General features: G+C 34.1%; 3 protein-coding genes across 6 annotated transcripts in view; 2 read left to right on the top strand and 1 right to left on the bottom strand.

The window, feature by feature from the left end:
• Positions 1-25,827, top strand: part of LOC136801648 (glutamyl aminopeptidase-like) — a 47,292-nt gene that overhangs the window by 20,769 nt on the left and 696 nt on the right. For 2 of the 4 annotated variants that reach the window (XM_067058290.1, XM_067058289.1), the window contains exons 10-21: positions 523-588; positions 1,413-1,597; positions 2,677-2,786; positions 3,032-3,159; positions 4,055-4,110; positions 4,865-5,018; positions 5,792-5,865; positions 6,479-6,583; positions 19,581-19,748; positions 23,123-23,266; positions 23,760-23,841; positions 24,499-25,039. In XM_067058290.1, the coding sequence (XP_066914391.1) occupies positions 523-588; positions 1,413-1,597; positions 2,677-2,786; positions 3,032-3,159; positions 4,055-4,110; positions 4,865-5,018; positions 5,792-5,865; positions 6,479-6,583; positions 19,581-19,748; positions 23,123-23,266; positions 23,760-23,841; positions 24,499-24,654 (1,428 nt within the window). In that variant the 3' untranslated portion in view covers positions 24,655-25,039. Of the gene's footprint in view, positions 1-522; positions 589-1,412; positions 1,598-2,676; positions 2,787-3,031; positions 3,160-4,054; positions 4,111-4,864; positions 5,019-5,791; positions 5,866-6,478; positions 6,584-19,580; positions 19,749-23,122; positions 23,267-23,759; positions 23,842-24,498; positions 25,040-25,827 lie in introns of those variants that run through there. The other 2 variants (XM_067058293.1, XM_067058291.1) reach the window with 1 other exon arrangement.
• On the top strand, positions 6,594-9,986 carry LOC136801649 (ATP-dependent DNA helicase RecQ-like). The gene is made up of 2 exons (XM_067058294.1): positions 6,594-7,603; positions 8,714-9,986. Exons 1-2 carry the CDS (start codon positions 7,134-7,136, stop codon positions 9,924-9,926), a joined length of 1,683 nt encoding a protein of 560 aa, XP_066914395.1. The 5' UTR covers positions 6,594-7,133; the 3' UTR covers positions 9,927-9,986.
• LOC136801771 (uncharacterized) lies at positions 10,492-18,622 on the bottom strand. The gene is made up of 16 exons (XM_067058438.1): positions 18,089-18,622; positions 17,654-17,722; positions 16,430-16,498; positions 16,250-16,315; positions 16,035-16,100; positions 15,757-15,825; positions 15,243-15,342; positions 14,591-14,937; positions 14,215-14,328; positions 13,896-14,045; positions 12,872-13,099; positions 12,654-12,730; positions 12,294-12,471; positions 11,879-12,062; positions 11,471-11,661; positions 10,492-11,295 (listed from the first exon to the last, which is right to left on the bottom strand). The coding sequence occupies exons 1-16, from the start codon at positions 18,620-18,622 to the stop codon at positions 10,492-10,494; spliced, it is 3,246 nt and encodes a 1,081-aa protein (XP_066914539.1).

The raw sequence follows: 25,827 nt of genomic DNA, 5'->3' as shown, positions 1-25,827 counted from the left end.
ACGTTATATGGACGCTGTGAAGATTAGATACACGTTTTATAAGAACTAACTATAAAAGAACATAAGGCTTTGTTTGGAAATTACACAAGAATGCTCAATGGTGAAAATAATGCTTTTTCTTGAAAAGCCAACTTGCTTGTGCTATTTATGATCTGTTGCTTTAGCAACCTCGTTTCTATCATGCTTACTGATAGCGCTAGATAGCATCAATCAGTAACGTAAATAAAGCCTGGGATACACGGTGACGAGGTTGGCTTTAGATATTATATAGCTTAAGTGGATTAATTTTCGCGTGGACAAAATTTCGCGAATGGAAGATTGAAAATTTTCGCGTGGACTAAATTTCGCGATTTGGCCTGTTTTTTTGCCTAATTTCTTTCATTTTCCTAGGGGTTTTGGCAAAAATTGCAATTCTAAAAATTTCGCGTGGACAAAATTTCGCGAAAATGGCCAAAATACGCGAAAATCGCGAAAATTAATCCACGCAAAAATTAATCCACTTAAGCTATCATTTGTTTATAGATGTACTTGAAGAAATATTCCTACAGAAATGCGAAGACAGCTGATTTATGGGCAAGCTTATCTGAGGTAAGATGGTATATTATTCTATTAAAAAAAACGAATTTTTAAATCAAACTGAAAATAAATTTGACTGACAAATACCAAGACTTTTCAATCTGTGTTGTGGTATTCGAATTAAGGAGACTTTAGTGCCCTTTTTGGATCAAGATCGTTTGATAGTTCGATTGAAGTGAAATTTTCTTTTAGGGTAACCTATCAACTTAGGACAACAAATATGATACTGGCAAGCTTTGATAAATTTTTGGTCTCGTGAATTTTTCCAACACACTTTTTGAAAGTCTCTCACCCGAGCATTATTTTAGGGCGGTCGCTAAGAACAACAAAAATGAAGTGCTACTTGGCTGGATCGGGTATCCTTAAAAGGGAGCGTGTCCTGTTTGCTGGACAGCTGAATTGTCCGCCATCTTGTTTTCAATTTCAGTCGTCAAGAGCCCGATTCGAATGTTTTGAAATTCAAACGTTCGAAAATCTAATGTAATAAACAACACGGCGGACTAATCGAATTCCAAACTAGAAGTACACGTTTTTTTATAAGAACATAAGGCTTCGATGGCCAAAATGTTAAGAACAAGTTAAGAACATTTTAAGGCTACGTGGACTCTGAAACACCCTATTTCTTAGGAAATACTCAGAAAATGGTGAAAATATGCTTGGAACATTTTTAGGCTTTTAAAACTCCGCAAAAAGTTAAGAATATCCAAAGGCTTCGAAAAGTTTGGATGTTCTTATAAAAAAACGTGTATACTTCTACGGGAAATCTTTGAGTCTAATGTGCAAAGAAATATATGTTGTGCTTACGCTAAATTGTTGTTATTCTGTTCTGTGTCCAGGCATCCAAACTCGCAGGAGATAATTACAATGTAACTGACGTCATGAATTCGTGGATTTTCCAAATGAACTTCCCAGAATTGAGAATTAAATCATTAAACAATGGACAGTTCAAAGTTGATCAAGTTCGATTTTTGAGAGATAAAAATCCTGATTACAGCAAAGAGAAATTTAACTCTTCTTATGGGTGAGACGTGTTAACTATTTTTCGGTTTTTTAATATTCTTAATTTAATTGTACGATAAGATACCTTAAGGGATCTATTCCTAACGGGAACTAATTTTCACAGTCAGAAAAAACAAACTGAACAAATGTTGCATTTCGCGGGAATTAATTTTCGCGATTTTGCTCTATTTTGCACACAATTCTCCCATTTTCTTAGGGATTTTTCAAATTTTTTGATGAAAAATTGCCAAATTTTTAATTCACCATGAGTTCGACAAACCGCAATAACCGAAAATTCGTTCAGGTACTATGTAGCCTCTCAAAAAAGCTAAGAAAGAAAGCTTGCTTGTTTTTCCTTCAAGTTTTCGTTGTTATCAATTGAAATGAATTCATACTTTGGCCATGTTCAGACATTACGGTTTCGTATCGTTCCGGTATGGTTTTTGTTACGGTTCGAGAGTGTTCATATTTGTAGAAAGAAAATAGAGCAGTTTCGGAGCAGTTCTGTCCCGATGAAAATAGTGGAGCGAAGCCGTTTCGATCTGTTTTACTTTGTAACGTCTTCTTTTTGGACGTATCGAATTTTGACGTTACAACACTAGTTTCGGAACCGTTTCGTTTCGGAACAATACGGAACCGTAAGTTCTGAACATGGTCTTAGAGAACTATAAAAGATCTATTTCACTTTTTGGAATTGCATGCCAATAATCATAGATTCAGCTTAGGTAAATGGGCTGTTCCATTAAATTTCCATACAGGGGGGTGGACGAACATTTTTAACGCAAAAAAAGATTGATTCTTAGAAATGTGTGGATGCCCCCTGGAAAGTGACAAAACTTTCAAAAGAATCCTTTGGAAAATTCATTTCCTACCTTAAAAGTGAAGATGGAATGGACGAACTAAAATCAGTCTTTTATTCCCTGGAAGTTTTAAAATAACATTTTAACCCCGGAAAAATGAAACAATACTCTTTTATACGTCCGGGAAGTTCTTCTCCGATTACCCCCTGGAAATGCTCGTCCACCTCCCCCCTGTATGGATATAAAATGAAATGGCCCGATAGATTCTGTACTTTATCATGGCGTTTTCTTCAAATTACAGATACAAATGGCATATTCCTTTCAAATACACAACGTTGAAACTTGATGACGGTGCAAAAAGTGTCGAAGTTATTAATGCCACTACACTAACCTGGATGAAATATGAAAATAGTGAGTATATCGAGCCTGGTTAAGATGTTACTAGCCGTTTATCATTTACAATGTGGGGACATCGATGTAATAGCTCTTTCATGTAATTTTTATAAAAACATAAGGCTTTCAATTATTTCACTTATTTTTCCAGTCACTGTGGACACAGGATCAACAGATTATTTGATCAAATCTTTAAGTGTTCACTAGTTTTCAGTTGACTTAGAACAATGATATTTCATCAATTATTTCACTCATTTTTCCAGTCACTGTGGACACAGGATCAACTGATTATTTGATCAAAGGAAACGCCGGACAATACGGATTTTATCGCGTTAATTATGATGATGCTGGATGGGCCAATATGATCAAAGTTCTCAAATACAATCACAAGGTAAGTTTACTCTTCTGTTATTAAAGAAGTAATGAAATTTATCACCATGGTTTCTCTTATATATGTGAAATAAGAATTTCTGCCCAGCTATATTCGATCAAGAGGTGTATGCATTTTGCCCTTATTGGGACTCATCAGCACTGCTCACAACACCCTGGCAGGCTAGATCGATTGTATCCAGCATGTCTGAACCACAAAATCCAGTATTGCTATAATTTGACTTTTCTTATGGGTCTCTTGGCAGCCTTCCAACTGTCAACATTAGGGACCTTTCATGGGCCCCGGCGTGCGAATCAGATTGAGGGGGCCAAAAAATTATGTCACCCACCATAGTTGGGCGATGAAGAAATTTTTTCTACCCCCTTGCTTTAGCATCTAGGATGACGATTTGAATGAGGACGTGAAGTAAATCTTAAAATCAAATGGCAAATTATATCCGATTTTATCTAGATTTAATATCACATGGACAAATTTGAAATGCAGTCAAGTTTTTGTAAAAAATGACGTTATAATTCTCGAGGGATTAATTAATATCATTGATGATATCAATCCCTAAAGGCTTTCTTTTTGTTCAATCATGCCGTACTTTTTCTAATCTTCCATCCTAGATGCTAAAGGTCCCTATTGATATCAGGGGAAGAAATCTCCAACATAATATTTAGTTAGAGATTGCAGGCTTTTAAAAATCTCTGGCAGAATCTCTCTGAGCAGAAAAACAAAATTCTTCAATGATTTTCAGTTTTAGATCCCTCTCGTTCAACAAAATTCATAACTGGCTGCTAAGTCTCAGGTTTCCTATTTTTCGGTACTCCCGTAGGCATACATTCTCATAGTTCGATTGACTTTTCTCCAAGAAAACTTATGGCAAAACAGTATGGCAATCTTTTTCTTTCAGGTATTAGCACCTACCGATCGAGCTGGTTTGATGGGGGATGTCTTCGCTCTTGCAAAGTAAGTCCTATTGGCGATACTGTCATGTACCGAAACATTGTTTCAACGTTCATCTAATGCTCACAACGTCCATATAACGTTAGATGAATGTTGGAATAACGTTGTGTGTCACCTGGGAAGCATGGGGAAGCTACACTCCATATCAATTACTAACTATTTCAAAGTCATTTACCAGCTTGCACACAACGTGGTTCCAACGTTCATCTAATATAATATGGACGCGGTGAACATTAGATAAACATTGAAAGAACGTTCGGTGCTAGCAAGGATACCAACCCTCTGCAATCAGACGCATTCTCAAGATCTCTTCTCGTGTGTTGAACTCTACCCTAAGGGAACTTATTTTGGCGAGAAATAATTTTGACGAGTTTGGCGAGAAATAATTTTGACGAGTTTGGCGAATAGACCTTTTCATAAATTACGTTACGAACATCACTTGCCTCGTTTTGAAATTATTGCCATGGTGATTAACTCCCAGCGGATTTTATTAAAACTACTCTCTATTCATAAAAAGATCAATTAATGTCTCAAGAGACATAATCACCATGATAATTGTTTGAATACGAGGCAAGCGATGTTCGTGACGTAATTTATGAAAAAGTCTATTCTGCCAAAGCTATTGATTAAAATGCTACCTTGGAAATATAAAGTTTCTTCATGATTTCTTAAAACTTCTCATCTCAAAACTATTTACATGCAAGTCTCCAAAATTAATTCTTCCCTTCCCGTGGTAACTTTTAAAAATCTCTTTCAGCGCCGGTCGTTTGAAAGAATACACAATTGCTCTTGACGTGTTTGATTACATTGATGCGGACACAGACTATTTACCGTGGAAAGCGGCTAGTGATGGTATCAATTTCATCCCTGGTACGTTGACCTCTACACGACCTGCTCAAAAGAAAATCACGGTGAGTTAAATTTTTGTTTAAATCATGACATGTTCGATTTTTTCCTAAAAGCAATGCAATGAGTATTTGAAACTTGTCCAGTCAAGAATATAAATCTTTCGTTTAAGTTTTTATTAAAAAAAATCTAATTTGATAAATTGTTTGAAAGAAATCATTCTATTACAAAAACTGTTCCTCTTGTGTTTTTCTGCGACGGAGACGGTAAGCTTCAATAAATCAGCACTTTTACCGTCCTCAGTTTTTGCGGGTCAAAACTAATTTAAAGAACTAAAAACTAAAAAAAAAAAACTACAATCAAGGTCATAATATTTGAGAAAAAAGGGAAATTCCCCAGGAAATTTTGAAACCACAATCGATTTGTAAGTGCTCTAAAGTAGGTCCGAAGGTAAGAGTTTTAACTCTGAGTTTTAACGCTAGACTTAAGACTTTGGGCTTTAGGATCTGAGGATCCAACACTTCAAAAATAGTCCAATAAGGCTCAGAATATAGCATGGAAGTCTGCCAACCCCTTCCAAATTGAAATACTCGATTAAATTAAAGAGATAGCCCAAAATCGACTTTCTCGCTGGAACTTTAAATCTTGAAAAACGGTAAAATAACCGGATTTCTCAATATATTTCCACCATGATTGCAGAGTTTTTTTAAAAATCGCTTCAGTAACTCCACCGTACTCAAAAATGCAAATACATAAACTCGCCAATGATACATACTTTGGGGAACATTACATTCATTTATTTCTTATTGATGTTTAATATTTTTTTCTCCTTTTTCAGAAATATATTTTGGGGAAAGTGTCAGCACTTTATGAAAAATACGGATTTGAAGATAACGATGACTTCTTAGAAAGGTAAGAATTTTTTGATTTCTTTCGCTTAACAGTCTGTCCGTTTTATTTTGCCCATTTCCTTGTCCTCCTTCCAGGGCTAGAGGTAATTCGATCCAGGGTCTGCCATTCTTTAATCGGAAATGACTTTAACCATTCACTATTTCGAATAACAGAAAAATAGAAGTAAATACAGGAGGGGGGGTTATAGACCAACCTTTTCAAGTCAAAAAAGATTTTCAATCGGAAAGAGATTCAGCGATTCACTTCAGAAAAATGGAAGTAAATACAGGAGGGGGGTTATAGACCAACCTTTTCAAGTCAAAAAAGATTTTCAATCGGAAAGAGATCCAGCGATTCACTTTTATTCCAATTTTAGTGTATTTTTGAACATTACCTAGATTTTTTGACACTCTGAGTGTTACTATGTGTCGTAAAAGTAAGTGCATTAGCCTCCCAGTCATTCGTTCCAACGGAATATGATTTTATTTCGAATAGCTGGAAGATCGAAATAGTCTATTTCATACGATTTGCGTTTTTAGTGCATGATTTTTTTTACGACGCAAAGATTTCGAGTATAACAGAGAGAAAGAATGAGATCGAAATTCACTAAATATAATTATTTTTACTTTCTTAGATACCTTCAAGTCCTAATCGTAAGCTTAGCCTGTAACAATGGACATACTGCTTGTCTTGGAAACGCTACTAAACTTTTCAAAGACTGGATGGAAAATGATAAGCCGTGAGTGTTTTTATGTTTGTCCGTTCAAACAATGTTGCTTGCAGGTGGCGATGTTTCAGTGAAATACAGTGTGTCCCAAATAAAGCGGGAAATTTTTATATAAAGTAAGATCCTCATAATTTATGCGAAATTTCATGACTAATCTATTATTAATCTATTATATACTATTCAATCGACTGAACAGAGAATTTTAATCTAATCCCAGTTAAAGATGATTAATGTTGAGGATTTTACTTTATATAAAGGTTTGTCCGCTTTTTTTGGGACACACTGTACACTTATCTGATATTCCGATGGCGGATTGGCGGCCGCCCACGCTAAAGCTCTAAAGGGAGCGGGCCAATTTCCCATCGGAGAGGAATGATAGTCGGCCTTTGATGTGCCGCATCCCCAGTCGGGTTCAACTGTCCTTAGCCGTAAAGCTTGAGAAAGTTAATGCTCAACCCGACAAGCCCCCAAAACGAGGGCTGGATTCTTTCTGCAAACGCGGACCAAATCAAAACATCAACCCGAGTACTTTCGGTTTCTCAAAAAGTTCTGAAAATACATCATGGTAGCAGAGTTTAATCACACCAACTTTCAAGAATGTACAAGGTATCTTTTAAAAGAATATGGATTTGACTTTGAAAAGCTGAAGGAAGGACAGGAAAGGTTGCTCTTCAATTTTTTGAGTGGACATGACTGTATAGGGGTTCTCCCAACAAATTATGGGAAATCTCTTATTTTCCATCTTGTTCCTGGGGTCTACAAATATTTCCACCCAGAAGAAGATCCTATTCTTATTGTGATATTTCCAATCACTGCATTAATTGATGACCAGATAAAACGCTGTGCAGAAATTGGCATCAAAGCTGTTCATTTAACCAAAGACAGTTTAAAGGATGTTAAGGATGGCAATTTTGATTTATTATTTTCAAGCCCTGAGTGCCTACTAGAGGAAACATTTCGAGAACTACTTCTCAAACTCTCTCCGAGAGTAATTGGTGTTGTCATTGATGAAGTGCATGTTGTTGTTAAATGGTGAGGAAATAATGGAACTTAATTAAAAATACAATAAAGTGTAATAAAGTTCTTTTATTATGACACAATGTCATGTTGAAGGGTCCAGCTTCCAAAAAATAACTAGTAAACAAGTACTAAATACTAAACATTTTCATCTCATTGTTTGATGTTCAAGTGGTCTTAGAAATATTCAACATGACATCGTGTCCTACAAACATAATCAGGAGAAATCTAAATTTGCAAAAAGTGAATAAAGAAAGGAACGTACTTATTTTTGTAAGGATGTACTTAACAATATTTCTAGCTAAAAAGATAACAAAAGCTCTAAATAAATATCAAATTTCAAAAGATCTTTTTAAATAATATACTTACAGTATCTAACAAGCTAAGTTTGATGGTATTACATGACTACATGCATTACTAGAAATACCAAACAACATAAAAAAGCATGATAAAATTTCACAAGAAAAAAAACAAAAAAACAATTTGTTTATAAATGTATAATTACATAGAGTTTGAAGAAAACAGAATGAATGCATTTTAAATATATATATAACCGTTAGATCATCATACAGGTACTTGCATCAGTGGAGGCTAACATGCATTGCCATCAAATGAATAGCCTGGCTGTTCATTAAAATACAAAGTTAAATCAAAACAAAACTGGAAGAGTAGAGCTGCGAGCGGAGCTGCGTAGTTGATTTATTTTGAAATTTTGCTGCTTTGATTGGTCAGTCATTTGATGGCTGTGCAAGTTACCCTCCACTGATGCTAGTTACCCAACTTCACGGTATTACAGTAGTAAAATATTCATAATTTCTAATAAACATACAATATATACACAATACACACATTTTAAAAACAAAAGTATATATAAATATAAATAATAAAAATATCTTTTTTCAGAATAAGATTAATCAAAAACAATAATAAAAACAATAATTATTTCATAATATCATGTAATCTTAGCCTTGTTAGATTCACAACTAGCCTAGTATGAACAAGAAAACCTTTAAAGCATCTACATTATATAAAGTTTGATTTCAATATAAAAGCTTTAAACAGACCTTTGAATTTAAATTTGATGCATTGACTTAAAATTATTTTTGTCCATTTCGTCATTTTCAGGGGCCTTCCTTCTACCCAAAAAACTGCATTTCGTCAAATGTATGCTAAAGTTGGAAACTTGAGGGCAATGTTCAATAAGCCCTTCTTATGTTTAACTGCTACGGCAAATCGTAAAACAACAAGAAAAATTGTTAAGTTGGTTCAGTTGAGAAATTATAAGACTGAAAGGTTTTCTCCTGAGAAGCCCAATGTAAAGATTTCAGCTCAAAAACTGAAAATCACATCCGACTTCAGTGAGGTTCAATCACGCATGAAGCCAATACTGGATGAGTTTGATTTGAATGGGAAGTGCGAGAAAACAATCATCTACTGCCATAACATTGGTCGATGTGGTGAGATATTTATGCTTTTTCCTTCAAAATACCGTGGTAAAACTGTTCGTGTTTTTCATGGAAAGACTCCCTCACATCGCAGGGCAGAAGTAATGGAAGAGTTCACAAAAGCTGAAGGGGGTGAATGTTTCATTGTTATTGCAACTTCAGCCCTTGGAATGGGTGTTAACATCAGAAATATTAGGCATGTCATTCATGTTGGCCTACCAAAAGATGTGGAGGCATACATCCAGGAGATAGGAAGAGCAGGTCGTGATGGCCATTTAAGCACAGCAATGCTGTTTTATCGACCAGCCTGCGATTTTTCTCACTGCGAAGATGATGATCTAGTGAGAGTGGTTAAAAATAAAGAGGATTTATGTAGAAGGTTAGCCTTATTGAAATGCTTTAATGTTGTCCCAGATAACAAGTTATTGGAACATGATTGTTGTGATGTGTGTGAAAAATCCTGTATGTGTGATGTTTGTATTGGAGCTGTGCCAAATGTTCCAGAGCCTCCCGAACCCCTGCAAAAAGTAAGATCTACAGGTGAGAGGGAGAAACAAGCTGTTTTGGAATGTCTGGAGCAGCTTGCTTTCAGTGAGGTAGATAAACAATTACTGATTGACAATGTTGATTGCATTGAAACAGATGCAGATATCTTGACTCTTGGTTTTGATGAACACAAAAGTATGTACATCATCAGAATTTTTATGGAAGTTTTTAATTACGGTGCACTTGAATCTTCAACCATGACTACCAAATCAGCTGAAAGTGTTTCTGAATCAACAACAACAAATCAAAATGAAAGCCAAATTGATATGTTATCATTGGACCATCCATACCAAACAGAAGATTTGGATTCTGAAGATGAAGTGTTTTGGCAAGAATTTTTCTCTTAATTTTTTTATGATTATTTATTTTACTATACTGGTTTTATTTATAGAAAATGTTTTATGGCATTTATTTGGAGTGACAGTAATAATTTGTTCACCACTACACTCCCTTTAATAATAAAAGTAATAGATTTAAAGGGATAACCAGATAAAAAGGTCAAATTTAGACCAAAGGTTTCTTCCATTATCTTTAGATCAAGGATATATATTTGTCCTAAACTTCATTCTGAAGCAAAATGGCTAGACTCTTTTTATAAGCATATAAGTTTTGGCTGAAGCTCAGTATGCCTAAAGCTAAGCATGATTTTGAGCACCAAATTATGCTTTGTAAACTTAATGTATCAAGTAAAAAGATAATTGAAAGTTTCATGTACTTTCTCTTTCCTTGATTTGGAGAGAGAAAAAATGAAGACATTCGATTGTTTTTGCATGTTTTTGATATGTTTTTTTATCATTCAATGTCAGCTTTGAAAAACAGCTTTAACCCATAAAATTTAGAGGCTTTTCTAAGCATTATGACAATGAAAGTAATCTTCAGGCTAAATTTTATTTTCTATCTGGTTGTCCTTCTTTAGCTAAAAAACGCATCGCATATAAAAAAATCAACTGTCTTCCTCACTATTGAATGTAAAATCTTGATTTGCCACTTTTTTGTCAAACGTTTGATCCATTTTAATAACATTACTTTGTTCAATTTACTGAAAATGTCACTGTCAAAATCTTTGAAATGATCAAGTCGTCTTCCTTCTGTTTTTCGAAAGTTTTTGCTGATGCAATGGACCTCTTTGAAAAGGGAATGAAACAGTTGGTGCTGATGCTTGTTCGAGTGATGCCCAGACCTTTTTGTGACACCAGCATCAGCAAGAGAGGACTGGACTAGCTCCTCCATCCCACCAATTGATTTTGTAATACTCTCCACACTTTCGTCTGTCAGGTTTTGCATCCCTTGAGACTTTATTAATGCTTTTGTTACTTTGTTAATGTGCTCAAGTCTTAAGTCACATGAGATGTTTTGGCCATAACCACCCTGATTATTGACAAACCTGTTCCATTTAAGCCGGTGAAAGTCTCTTGGGGATAGCAAAGCAAGCTCCCTTGCTTTCAGCCTCAGACAAATGTAGGCATATTTATCATTCCCATTCATGCGAAAAATAAAAGTGAAGATATTGTAAAATCGGACAAGTCTATCACCATCTCCTTCCTTGACTGCATCATTAGCATTCAGTAGCAAAAGACCTGTGCAGAGTCTAGTACAGCTGTATTTGTACAGATCATCTTTGACTTTGGGTGCTTCTGGTTGTACCAGTGTTGCCAGTGGTGGAAGACCATGCTGTATCTCCTCGTGCAAATTCTTTGCAGGCAGAAAGAAGAAGGTCTAGTAAAAAGAAGAGAACGAATGTGTTCATAGGCTGTTGATCTCTTCTGATAAATATTTTTAATTTTTTTGTTGGCCTAGAATAATTTCAAAAAACAAGAAAAATTGCTGTTATTTCTTTTATCTCTTAGTACTAATTAGAATTTGGGTGGATTTTGTCTTGAAAGAATCTTACTTTAGTACAGCTTTTGTCACGGCATTTGTGTGTTTGCTGCTCTGGTAACATCTTTGACAGCGAGTTCAAACAACCCATGACATTGTTTTTGAGGAACAAATGTATCCTTCCATGAAGCCATCTTCTCCTTGTGTCAGGGTCTTTTGTTACCAGTTCAGACGGTGGATGATAATTTTCAATCCTCTCTGCACCTGAATTATAACAAATAAAGTTAAATTATACAAAACTTGAAGTTTCTAGAATTGTATCCATCAATCCATCGTTGTGATAAAAGATGTTTTAATTTTGTATATGGCTCTGGTCTCCATTGAGCACTGTGCAGCATCAATCACAACCAAATCTTATCATCTTAGTAATGACCTCAAGCCTTCTACTTTTTTGACATTTCTGACCATCAATTCTCTTTACCTTCTTGCTCCAAAAATCCTGACACCAACAGAGCTTTTGTTTCGACATCAAAGAACTCCTTGACTTCCTGGAACTTGTTTTCCACTTTTCTCAAGGCATTTTTGTTGCCTGATTTTATGGCGTTTGGAAGATACGTCCCACTGTCACCAGTAGCTTGTGTATTTCTGAAGATTTTGAGAGCAGACTAAAATGGAAGAAATAGGAAAATATTGTGGGGTTAATACTAAGTCCTGTATTGCCTGAAGAATGCACCAGCCAACAAAACACTGCATATAGGTCTTTACTTATGATAAACATATAATATCAAATTATTTTGTTGTTTTGTATTGACTTTTAATACAATCAGTGATAAACATGATGTATTATATTCATCTCTTAGCAGGCAAATCAAGTTCATTTAAATAAATATATTTACATCGTATGCTGTCCTTATGGCATGCCAATCTTCAAATTTTGGTGTAATGCCTTGCAAACGTTCTTCCACTGTCTTTCCATCTGCGCGAGCATTTTGCACTGTTCTTGCCCTTTCTTCTGTTAGTTGATCACCACCAAAGAAGGTTGTATTTTTGCCTGATTCATCTTTTACCACATACCTGAAAATCATTATTGAAGTTTTTTTAGTTTTTGAGCTCTTAAATAAATGTTTGTTTACCTGGTAACAGAAGGTTGACAAAATTTGAGCAGGAATTTATGGAGATATTTTTTAAGCTAAAGGGATGTCAAGAATGGGATCTAATTTTTCTCTCTTTCTCTGATGAAAGATGTTTTTGTTTACCTGTCTTGTATTCTTTCAATAATCTCTATCATATCCTCATGTCGGTTTTCATTGAGGGCGTATGCTCCTAATGGAACCTATAAAAAAGATTTTTGATTATTGTAAACCAAGCTTCGTTTGTTCATCCATGTCTAAAACCTAGGGCAAAGAATGTTATTTCTACTCAATTTTTAAATTGAAAATAATAGATTGTTTTAAAATGACAAAGTTGGCAATACCTGCTCAGACTTTTCTGTCATGATTTCAGAATAGTCATGTTTAATATGATGTACAACCACATCTTTGAAGATCTTCATTGAAGGGATATATTTCACTATAACTCTGGCAGCCAGGATAACGAACTCTTTCTCAACTTTTTGGAGACTTCGCTCTGTTGGCATAAATTCCTCGGGAGAAACGTCTTTGATTTCTCTTTTTCGAGTATCACTTAACTCACTTCCATTTACCTTTAATAAAAATTTTTAAGTAATTTACATTTCAATTGTAATTTTGTAAACAGTAACAAAACAGGGGTTTTAGTACTAAAAATTTCAGACATCATTGATTAAGAACCATAGCATAAGGTGCTAAGATACCTATTATTAGCTTTATATTGGATGTTTGCAAAAACTCAGAATAGACCTTTTCATAAATTACGTCACAAACATCACTTGCCTCGTATTCAAACAATTACCATGGTGATTATGTCACTTAAGACATTAAATGATTTTTTTAAGAATAGAAAGCAGTTTTAATAAAATCTAGTGGGGGTTAATCACCATGGCAATAATTGCAAAAAACGAGGTTTGTAACATAATTTATGAAAAGGTCTATTGTCTTGGTCGAAAGTTAAAGAAACTATTTTGAGAAGTTCTAGTTGTTTTCAAAAAAAATTCATTTTCGGATAGAACTTGGGGAAGGGTGTTTTTTTTTATTTTGATGGTTTTAGAGATATTACTCCAACAAAATGTGATTTTTGTGAGAACCAAAATGTGGGAAATTAAAAACTAGTTTGATTTAATTTTTCAAAATTATTTACTCCTAATCAAATAAGGTTCCTTGAATGAGGCTGGCTGAAATTCTTTTTTAAAATGAAAGTTTTCGGGTCGGCAGGTTTTATATGGTAGGGTCGGTCGGGTGACGGCAAACCAACAATTTTTTAAGTCCAGCCTGATGTAATCAGTTGTTATCCATGTTATTTAGGAACAAGACCACATCTGAAAGATTTCAGGCCACCTAAATAAAAGAAGATAAGTGACATACTTTCTCCTTAATTGCATACATGTTGAAATAGTGGAATGATTTGTTCGTGTTAGTTTCAGTCTGATGTTTTGTGTTGACTTCTCCATCCAAATTATCCCCAACTACGATAGGATTTTCTCCACATTCACCTTTTTTGATTGCTTCTTCTTTCTGTATAATAAATATTCAATATAATTGTAACTGGTCACATAATGTATAATTTCTCAATATACTCAGTATGTCATAGAAATCTATAGATCCATAATCATTGCCGCTAAAATCCTGTTCTGAATAAAACAATTAATGATTTGATAATTTGTGTCGTTTTTACTGTATGTACCTCTGTTTTCCATTTGAGAACTGTAGAGTCATGATTATTCCCCATTTCGATCAGTTTTGTCCTTATCTCTGTAGGATGGGTTGACACTTTCATTTTGCACAACATTTCTTGTCCCTGTTGATAAAATGTATAAAAGAATATATGAAGCAAAGTCCATTTCTTCATTTTTTTTTTTAATTTTGAGCTGGAATTCTTTCACTTAAAATCATCTTTCCAACAGGGGAATTTTTTTCTTTCAAGTACAATATCATAATGTAAAGTCTGCCAAGTCTTTTTCGGATCAGACCTCCCCAGACGTACAAATCTTCAGTTTATACTATTAATTTTTTTAAGATATGCAACCATAGCAACCTTTGTAAATAAATATACTATATACCTTTCTTAGTAACCCACATTGACGAAAAAATAAGCCATTTTTATGTCTCAATGCACTTAGATGTTGATTGTGAGAGGAAACTATTGTATTGCAAATTTGGGTTGTAATGTAATCATCGTCCTTTGTGATCTTTTTAATCGTTTGAGTTAGGGTGGGAATTATCCTTAAAAACTCTTCCAATACAGCATTTGTTCCCAAATTTTTGATTGATTCAGAATCTGTTTTCCTTAGGATTGAACTCGTTGGAAGTGATGAAAGATTTGTTAGCTCATCTTTGCAATCTTTGATAAAACATTGAATAAGATAATCTTTGTACTCTGGAAGTTTGATAAGCATCATCATTGCTTCTAAAATAAAAAAAAATAAGACCTGTTACCATACTACTCATGCCCCAATGGTCTAGTGGTATGATAATCATACTCGTTTATGATTGACCCAGGTTCGATTCCTGGTTGGGGCAAATATTTGTATGAATTAGTTTACGAGTTCCTGCTTAAAATTAGGATATTTTAAAGTTGGTATCTATTTCCATACTTATTTTTGAATAACTTTTTGTAGTTGAAGTTATTTATTGTTCATAGCCATGGAAGTATATAAATCTTGGTCGTTTTGTGCCATAAAAAATAAATGTTTTGAAATGTACATTAAATACCTCTATGCATCCCATTAGAGATCAATTTAACAATGATTGCTTCTGTTCCACTGAGTGTCCTTGTCCTTGTTGCGCCACTCTCGATAGTTTCAATAGACACCTAATGATTATGAAAGATAATTCCAGTTCTTTTCAGAAAGAATATTGCATTCTATAAAAAATGGTGATTTAGAACGAAGATTTTTTGCTTTCATTTTAGTTATAATTAAAATTAACATGGTACAGATTACTTCACTGTTTGATTGAAACATTGAAATTAATGCATCATCTTAAGTGGTTCAAGCATAACATAAACACAAGTAAGTAAATATGTCATTCTTTTCAGATTACTCTTAAACCAGGTGACGCAGAATAAAGTGTAATAGAATTTGGCTTTGGCATTTTTCAAAAGAAACCTTTTTACTTTAAAAATCCCTCTTATACACACCATATCATGCTAAGGTTTTTTCATTCGAAATTTGCTGTAACACCCATGAAATTGTTGATATTATCTTTATTGAAATGACGAACATACCCTGACTTGCTTATAACCAAAGCTCTTTCGAGTAGTTTGTTTTGCTTTTGACTCAGGCTTTTTGATTTCCTAAAAATGTAACACAAATGTAACTTCATTTAAACAAATTAAAAAAAAACTTTTTAGCTGTTTTAATTTTTGAAAATGGCTTCTAGGAGGGTTCTAAGATTCTAAAATTTTTCTTAAAAAATATTAGCATGCCTATCCCTTTACCATATATTTTTCTTTTTGTTACCCTCCACAGCACATTTAGAGATTATAAAAGACAACCAATATACCTGCAACTTAGAATTATCTGTCTGTCCAGAACTTCCCTTGTTGTCGGATGCAGCTACCAAAGGTTTCTGAAAAAATAAAAAATGTTCTTAGAATGGAATGAAAAAATGATTGGATGAAGATCGTGGATTAAAATATTGACTTGCCAGAACTTGAAGACAACCAAAACTATATTATAAAGGTAAAACCAGGTACTTATATAAAATTACAATAATACCTTCACTTTTGATTTAGTTGTCTGTCCTGAAGTTTTCTTTACTGTGGGCTCAGTTGCCAAGGGCATCTATAAAAGTAAACAAGATGCATTCAAAGCTCATGAATATTGTACATCATCTAATAAACATCTTATGTTAAAAGCCTTATCATGTAATAATATGCATTTATTTGTGACTCCTACCTTAGCTCGTTTCGTACCGGTCAGCTTTCCAGATTCTTCTTTTAATGTTGATTTGACCATTGCTTCTTCCTATAAGAAGTATCACATATATATATCATCTTCTCACTTTACAGATTTTTTCTAAGAATCTAATATGCTAATGGTTTGGCAATTGAAGTTGAGTAAACAATGCGATGTTTTGACAGATAAAAAAAATATTTTGAATGAAAACATTTAAGGTCCAACCTTAAAAACACATTATCATTCATTGCTTAATTCTTATTAAATCGAAATATTTAGAGTTGCTTTCAAAATGATGTGACATCTGATGGAGATCGATTTGTGGGTAGTCTTTTTGCTAGAGTAGACTTTTTAGATTTTTATTTCTATTATAATTTTTTGTAAGAAATGTTTTTATTTAGAGCACAAGTGAAAAAAATAGATCATGAATGCTGGACATTTGTTTCATACTTATATCCTGCTTTTGTGTCTATTTTTTTTTAATCTGTTACATTTAAATATTAATATTCATAGCAAATATAAATTTTTTTCTAGCATTAATATTTCTAACACTTAAATGGTCACTTTAATAAAATCTTTAGGTTTGTTTATTTCTTCAGCCAAATTAAGATTACATTAGACAGGAGGGAGTCGATACTAAAATCTCAGATATATATGAATACTACAATCATGGGTGTAATATTTGAGAAAAAAGGGAAATTCCCACACAATCTTATAGCCACAACCGATTTGGACCCCGGTAATTTGAAAATTTTTTTCAAACCCCCCCTGTTTATTTGGCATCTAAGAGTACCCATGTACTAAAATTTTTAGAGACATTTGACACAGAGAACACCCTATTTATTGGTCTTCTCAGGACACCTATTTTGTCTTTCCAGGAAATTTTTCTCAAAAATGCTGATTTTTGCAATTCAAAATTCATTATTGCACAAAATTGATACTTTGAAACATTGCTACTATATGAATTGAGTAAACTAACATGACTGAATGCAAAATATTATTGAACATGGGAAATTTTAAATTAGTTTTTGAAAAATTGACGAAAAATTCTAAAAATTAGAAAATTGATAAAACTTACATATTTTTCTAGTATTTTAGTACCTTGTGGTACTAAAAGTATTTTTAAGTTTTTTTTGATATATACCATCACATCACTAGACAACATGATGTCTGAGATTTTAGTATGATGCCTTGTAATAGAGACTCTTTTCAAGTTTAACATACCTTTGAGCGTTTACTACCAACCAAGTGTTCATTTTTGGTTGACGTTATTGATTCTACTATTGGGTTTCCCTACAAATTAAATGAATATTGTTATATAGAATAACTTTGCACACATGACAAAAGATGAAAAGGTATTATAAATATTATTTCATACAGGTCATAGCAGATTAAAGAAGTTAAAAAAAATACAAAAGAACTCTGAAAAATTATAATTTCCCATTTTAAACTTTTTTAACTATATTGTACTTATATCAGCAAGGACAAAATTCAGATTATAAACAATATAAAAAAATCTACCTCTCATTATTTTAATGACCAACTTTTACATAGAGTTAACTGGTGGGTAATGCAAGTTTTATTTCCACTAGTGATGAAAGTTACTTCACCGTAAATTTTCCAAGAAAAAAAAAAAAAAATCATGTTTTAAAATTTTACCGTGATTGTATTGATAGCAAAAACAATGTTTTCTTTTTCAGATTCTGATGTTCTCTTCTCTGGTAATGGCAACTTTCTGCGGCTCTTCAATGTTCCAATTGCATTTCCCTGAACTAAGCAAAGTCGTTTCCTACTGGAACATATGGAAGATTTTGATGATGGACTTCTTCCAGGTGATTGAGATTTGGCTAAACGTTTAACTGAAACTTGACCTGGTGGATATTTATCACAAGTCTCATTGAATTTCTCAATAATCTTTTTCTTTCCCTCTCTATATCTGTTGATAAGTTTTGGAAGATTTTCTACTGATGTTGTGCATGACTTACATGCCCTTGATTCATTATCAAACTTGCTCAAGTCTACAACCTCACTCAAAGTTTCTTTAAGGGATGTTTTCTTCAATGTAGTAAAGCGAAGGCTCTTCAAAACAATGTCACTTCCACAAATGATGCAATTTCTGTAAGCGTCTTTTTTAAAAATTTTCTTGGGAGTGTCAATCCCAGGATGAGTGAACTTGAAACTTTTTGTCGACATGATACAACCATATTTAGAAAAATTTTTAAAATCTATTTTACAAATGACACCAACCACATGGTAATTTAAAGAAATATCAAAAAGAAGACCAGTTGTGGAGTTGACATTGAAGAAGGGTAATAAAATATGGACCAGCAGTGGGGAAAGATCTTAGTAAAAGTTTAAATCAAAACCCATACCTTGAGTGGCTTGACACAGTTTCCTTGACTCTTGCCTTCTAAATAAGCTGACGGTTAATGTTAAATTTAGTCATCTTGGATAACTATAATCCTATAATACCTTGGAAGCCATGAAAACTTCTCATTTCAAAATAATAGAAAACAATATTTAGGTCTTCCTTTTTTCTTCTGAAAATGCCAACAGTCCTCACTCTCCAAAATCTGTATCAGGTTGTATGGTGAAATCACAGCAACTTTGTTTACATTCGCAGGTACGAAAATTCCTTAGAAAATTTCATTTATATATATTACTTTAGAGAAAGGTTTTTTACGGAGAAAGTTCAAAACAATATCGGGCCCAGTACCTTCGAAAAACTTTCTGACGCGGTCTCGCAACATTCCGTAATGTAAACCTTCCAGATGTTGATAATTTTCCCGACCTTCAGAGCTTTAGCGTGTCGGAAGAAAATTTCTACATCGGGTGCCAGATAAACTGTACACTGTCTGTCGCTGTTGAGTGCAAACGGCCATCCCATAGCCGGATAGATAGATCTTCCACTCACCTCTTTAACATCGCCAGAGGGAGAGGGGGTAAACTTAGATTCTGCCCTTGGCCCATAGTTCTAAGTTTGTAGATTCTTTAATATATCGAAGATCAATTTATTATGATATTTAAATTGAATTAAATTAAAAACTTTACTTTATTTTGATCATTTAATAAGTTGTTATTTCGAAAAGACCCAAATTTTGAAAAGTGAGAGTGAAAAAACTTTCTGAATTTTCTACTTTTTCTTTTTCAGAGTTCCGGGTGATTTCCGTAGTCTAGTTTATTATTACGGTATCAAGAATTCCGGAATTGAAGCTTGGGACACAATGTTCAAGAAATTCCAGAACAACAAGATTGCATCAGAGAAAACGAAACTTCTTTACGGATTGGCTGCAATTCAAGAACCTTGGGCTTTGGAAAGGTGGGGAATAAATCTTTAAATGTTATGTAAGATGAAATACGGTCTTATATAAGAACATTCAACCTTGGGCTTTGGAAAGGTGTTTTTGATTTTGTTTCCATGAACAACGTAGAATCAATCGTAAAAGGGGTTACGCACGGACAACGAGTCTCGTGTTCGCAAAGCGAAATGATTCTATAGACGCCTCAAGCCCACACTAGTTATGTAAGAAGAGGTGAAGGCTATCAAATCCGCTGCTCAAAAGAATATCGTACGTACTCTTTTTCCGAAAATCCCAAACCCCAACAAATTCCGAAAATCCAAAATTCCATAAATCTAAAAATTACAACTTAAAACGGATCAAATCAAAACTCAAAATACTGTGAATCTTGTGATGAGGACGTCATTTTGGCCCTAAATGTCGTCACCGCGAAAGGGTAATAAATTTTTAACTTTACTGAAATAAAATCGATTTCTAATTGATCCGATAGATTCTATCGATGATTACTAATCCAATGAAGACTCAATAAGTAATAGTTATCGCATGACTTTGAGTGCAATACGAGAAATAATTTACGAGCGAGGCGAGCCTTTTTATTCAACGTAAAATTTAATAGATTTAGTCTATTTACAGAAAGTTAAAAAAAGAAAAATAACTCGGATAGTTGAAGGAAGCACAACTTCCCGAGTTAGAAAATCAAATATAACTCGGAAAGCTAAAGAAAGCAAAAATTCCAACGTTAAGAAATGAAAAATAACTTCCGGGTCTGTAGATAATTTCGAATGTTTTTGTTCGAAAATCATGTTAGATTCGAATTTAAGATTCGAACAAAAACATTCGACTGAAGTTCCCGCCGAAATTATGCACATCAAAATAAAGAAAAAGTTTGTCATCCAGAACTTCAAAATAAATGCAGCAGCTTTTTCAGAGATGTGAAATGATTATACATTACTATACACAGAAAAAGAAGATGTATTGTATTTTTTCGATTGAGAAGAAATTCTTCATCGTTGCGTTTCTCTATCAGATATAACACTTTTCGATGTTTTTGTTTCGATGCATAGATGAGAAAATGCATACTGGTTTAAGCCATTAATAGTCTGAAACAACATTTTTGCAACAGAAACTAATTGGGGCGAACTTTTCGACTTTCAACTATCGTCAAGCTGTAAACGTGTCGAATTTTCCTTGAAGAATTGATGCTGAACAGTCAAAGAGTTTTGTGGAGGATTGAGAGAGACACAAGGGATTTTTTACAAAAATCCCCCGTTGGTTACCTGGTTTAATCAAAGACATTGAAATTCCCTTGTTTTGTTAAGGAAAATATTCTTGATAAGTATTAAAGAATTTCAAGTCTTTATGGCATGCATTGATAAAAAGAACTGTTTGGTTTTCACGAAACGAACGAAAGTGCCGAAAGCTGAATTAATTGCTTTGGATCGTGTCACGTGTGTGTCGAGTAGTTTTGTAATAATTTCTATGTATTTCATCAGTTTTAATTTCACTGACTGTGACTTTTTGGAAAAAATGGAGTAAGAGCTCATCAAAAAATAGTTTTTTTATGTTTTTCCATTATTTATTCCGAGAGTTCAGTTCTTTTCGGCTGTTTTGTTTTGATTTTTTCACGCTGCTTACCCAAATGTTAACCAATTTTTATTTAAAGTCGTCCTAAGGCCTCATAACACCCCTCTCTCATTGCATTCTTGATAAATTTTCCGATACAAAGAGGGGTTAGTCATTTCCAAACTCCTTTCCAATCTCGAGTTATCGCATTTTTTTGTTTTGATGACGTCATCAACTGAAAATGGCTAAAGATTCAGCCAAATTTAAAAATCGTACTCAAGCCTTATAAACCCTCCCTTCTTATTCACCATAAAATCCCCGATAGAATGAGGGGTCAACGACCTCCCAATTCCTTTCCAATCTTGAGTTATCGCATTTTTTTGTTTTGATGACGTCATCAGCTGAAAATGGCTAAAAATTCAGCCAAATTTTAGAGTCCTACTCAAGCCTTATAAACCTTTCGATTTCATTCCCCATAAAGTTCTCGATCTAATGAGGGGTCAACGACCTCTCAACTCTTCTTCAAACTCGAGATATCGCATGTTTTCTATTTTGATGACGTCATCAGCTGAAAATGACTAAAACTTCAGCCAAATTTAAAAGTCCTACTCAAGCCTTATAAACCCTCTCATCTCATTCCCCATAAAATTCCCGATAGAATGAGGGGTCAGCGAGCTCTCCACTCTTCTTCAAACTCGAGATATCGCATTTTTAAGTTTTTCCCAAACCCGTGACGTCAGTGGGTCCCTTTACCCCTAATGTTGTCAACGGTCAATTCGCAAATTTTGAAATTTTTGCGGTCAACAGGTACCTTATGCCCCAAGGGTCCCAAAAAACTAAAAAACGTCAATTTTTTCCAAGGGAAAGTGGGTTTTTAAATTTGCGAAAGATTGACACTGCAACGACTTCTTCTTAAAAAACGCTAATTTTCACGAAATTTTTAAAGTTGAAACATTCCAGAGGCTAAACATGTTGGAATAGCTACCGTGAAAAGCACAGCTCAAAATCATATATTTACGCTGTGCCGACGAATCGAGATTCTATTCAGCGCGCAATCAACGAAGACAAAAGTAACCATGACGACCATCCAAGATCTTGGATGAGGTTCAAAGTTGACATTTTTATTCCCGTCGTTGAAAAGACAACAAAAAAATATCATCAATGCTTTTTAAAAAGAGTCAGTGATAGAGAATCATAACATAAAGTATGTCTATTATTTCGATTCAATTGAAAGTGACATTTCCATAATTAATAGTTTAGTAATTACTGTTATACATTTGGGGATCATGTAAAAGATTTCTTTCGAAAGAAACTCACTTCGATTACACTTGGAGGTTTCTGGGGAATTCGTAAATAGTAAACTGCATACTGATACAGTTTGCTAGACATTAATAAGGTATTATTTGCTCTTCATCTTTGATTCTTTCTACAATGATTAGATTGACACATGCGCGATAAAATTTCTATTATCGGTCTTCAGAGGTTAATATCCTTCGAAAACTTAACCTCTGATACTCAGGGTATGGAATAGCGGCTAGACGAAAAAAAAGGTGAAAAAAAAAAACTGAATTTCCATTTTTAGTACCCGCATATCATTGAAATTTTGTAAATTTTGCTTACGCGCATGCGTTTGCCAAAAGAGTCGCACTCCGCTCGCTTACGCTCGCTCCGTGCGTAATTAGGTATTCGAAAATATCAGATTGCATAACTTTTGGAATTGGGAAAGATTTTGATGGTCTAACCCTGCTTTATGATCCCTATATTTCAAGGAAATATTGATCTAAAAGATTTTAATATATCTTTTTTTTCTTTTTTTTCTCCAAATCTTTAGATACATGCAATACGCATTGGATGAGTCGAAAATCCGATCGCAAGACACGTCGTACGTCTTCAGTTACGTTGCCAATAGCAATCCGATTGGGCGAACTGTCGCATGGAATTTCTTGAAATTGAACTGGGATACAATCTACGAAAAGTAAGAAAACTAAGTATAAAACAGACCTTTTCATAAATTATGTCACAAACATCACTTGCCTCGTATTCAAACAATTACCATGGTGATGAGTTATAGTCACCATGGCAATAATTTTGAAATGAGGCAAGTGATTAGAAAATGAAAAAACAGAAAATAATGTGACCGCCCGCTTGTGTTAAGATTTTCATCATCTTCACGTCACTTCATTGTTACATGTCAATAAAATTGACCTTGTTCAGAGCCATGGAATATCGACAACATTATACTCGAACAAGCTCAGTTGACTCTCGTTAATTCGAAATCGAACGAGAAATCTTATTTGTTCGAATTACAGAGAGATTCGAATAATCGAATTATTTCAAGAGGGTTTCTCCTTGACGGGGACTGGAAACATGTTCGAACTATAATAGAAAGATTCGAATAATAGAGGTTCGACTAAGCGAGAGTTTACAGTTTTCTCGAATCATGAATTTCCTTTTTTAATCAATTTCAGGTTCAAAGATTCTTTCTTCACCTTCCGAAGAATTGTCAGTGGTGTGACGTCAGGATTCACGACACAATATGAACTTGACCAAGTATGCCAATCACTCTTTTATTTCTGTGGTCGGTTAGCTCAGTCGGTAGAGTATTCGCCTTACAATCTAAGGGTTGTGGGTTCGATCCCAGGCCAGCGCCAATCCTGAGATTGAGTAGCTTAGCAGTAGATATACTAATTTGACATGAAGTCCAAGTACTGGTATCCCCCACTTCCATCGTCTACATTTCGGTCAAATTCTAATTTCCAACAAACATTAAAATACCCAAAAATCTCACTATCTTTCTACCATGATTTTAAAATGGTTTTCTTAAAGTACTTAAAATTCTCACTATCTTTCGACCATGGTTTTCATAACCATTAGGTAGATTTTAAATGCTGTATCAGACACATTATTTCATATCAGGACAGTGTCTGCATATTGTTATATTGTGCTGGTATAAGCAAAAAAATTTTTTTCTTTTCCCTTTTCTGAACAGTCTTGCTCCACATCCGTGTCATCCAATATCAAAAAGCTTGTAAATTAAAATTGATGAGTAAGCAAACGATATCACTCTTATTTAAAAACAAAACATTTAAAGGTTAATTAAGAGGTGTGAAAAAGATACCTTACTCACTTCTCGTACGTACCTTTATTTTGGACATAAGGTAATTGCGACTGTGTATCTTCAGTAACTTTTCTTTCTTTTCAATCTAGATGCGAGCGTTCATCGCCGAAAAGAAGCCGGAAAATGGGCAACGTATTATCCAACAATCTGAAGAAACAATCAAATCCACAATCGAATGGTTGGACAAATATGAAGAACCTATTGACCAATGGCTGTCCATTAGACTTTTTGCTGTTGCTGCTTGAAATGCTATGAAATTTCATGGTATTTGAAAGTTTTTGTAGATCATTAGAAAACATGGGGCATAACAAACTCAAACCCAGTCCCTTTATGATTCTATTAACAATCATGAAAAGAGAATTGTACCAATGCCCAAATGCCCTATGTTCCAAGTTCAAATTTTGAGTAAAATCAAAAAGGTGGTGCAAGTGGTTCTGGGTGCGAGATTGGGGGAATGCGAGAAATAACTTCATTTAACGTTATATGAACGTTCGTTATCGACGTTGTTTGGACTTTTTTTATTCTGCTAGGTAATTTTGTACTAGTTAACGTTTTGGAGATTCCTTGGTTAAACTATCATGTTATACACAGTTAGACACATTTTTATTATAAACAACCAGGTTGCTAAAGGCCGAGGTAAACGATTCCAACATTTCATCCAACATCATCCAACATGCCATTTTCTCGCTGTTGGATGGAATGTTGGAATCGTTTACACAAATGCAAAAATCCGGTTGGAAGAAAAAAATATGTTGGAAGAAGGAAAAAACTGTTGGATGAAAGTTTGATCGCCATCAAACATTTTCTCCAACATATGTCCCTTTTTTTCTCTCGATTCTTGTGTTGGATCATGTTGGATTCGTTTACTCAGCTTCTATCCAACATTTGAACGATAATGACGTCATTGGAAATAAAATCGAATGTTTTTTAATAAAAAATTCGAAAATTTTCATAACAAATAGTGAAAGATGGTAGAGAAGCTACTAGCTCGAATGTTTTTTTTTTTCGGAAAATAAACCAAGGGGGAGGGGCACTAAAATTAAGCGATCTATCGTAGAGGTGTGACCATTTAAAGGTACGTTTTTCAGGATTCCCAAAATGCACTGTAAGTGTGTAAAAAATGAGGACATAGTTTTTGTTGCAAAATTTTAGAAAATTTGACCATTTTTTGCCTTGAAATAGATAAATAAATTTCAGGAAATTGCACCGTAAGAGTCGATAATTCGCCAGAACTTTCTCTGCATTGTAAGGGTCCAACTGTTAGACTATAATTTTTGTCCCCATGAACAGCAGTAGTGGCACTGATTACACTGGGTATAAAAATCCTCGCCATTTATAATTTGAAAAGAATGAATTAAAAAAAGAATGAATGAACACCAATGTTGGATGAAAATGATGTTGGACATTGCGACGAAACG

This window comes from Clytia hemisphaerica, unplaced genomic scaffold, assembly GCF_902728285.1.
Source record: "Clytia hemisphaerica strain Z4C2 unplaced genomic scaffold, Clytia hemisphaerica genome assembly, whole genome shotgun sequence".
Classification (NCBI taxonomy): domain Eukaryota; kingdom Metazoa; phylum Cnidaria; class Hydrozoa; order Leptothecata; family Clytiidae; genus Clytia; species Clytia hemisphaerica.
Note: the sequence above shows the minus strand (reverse complement) of the source record. Positions and strands in the feature narration are given on the sequence as shown.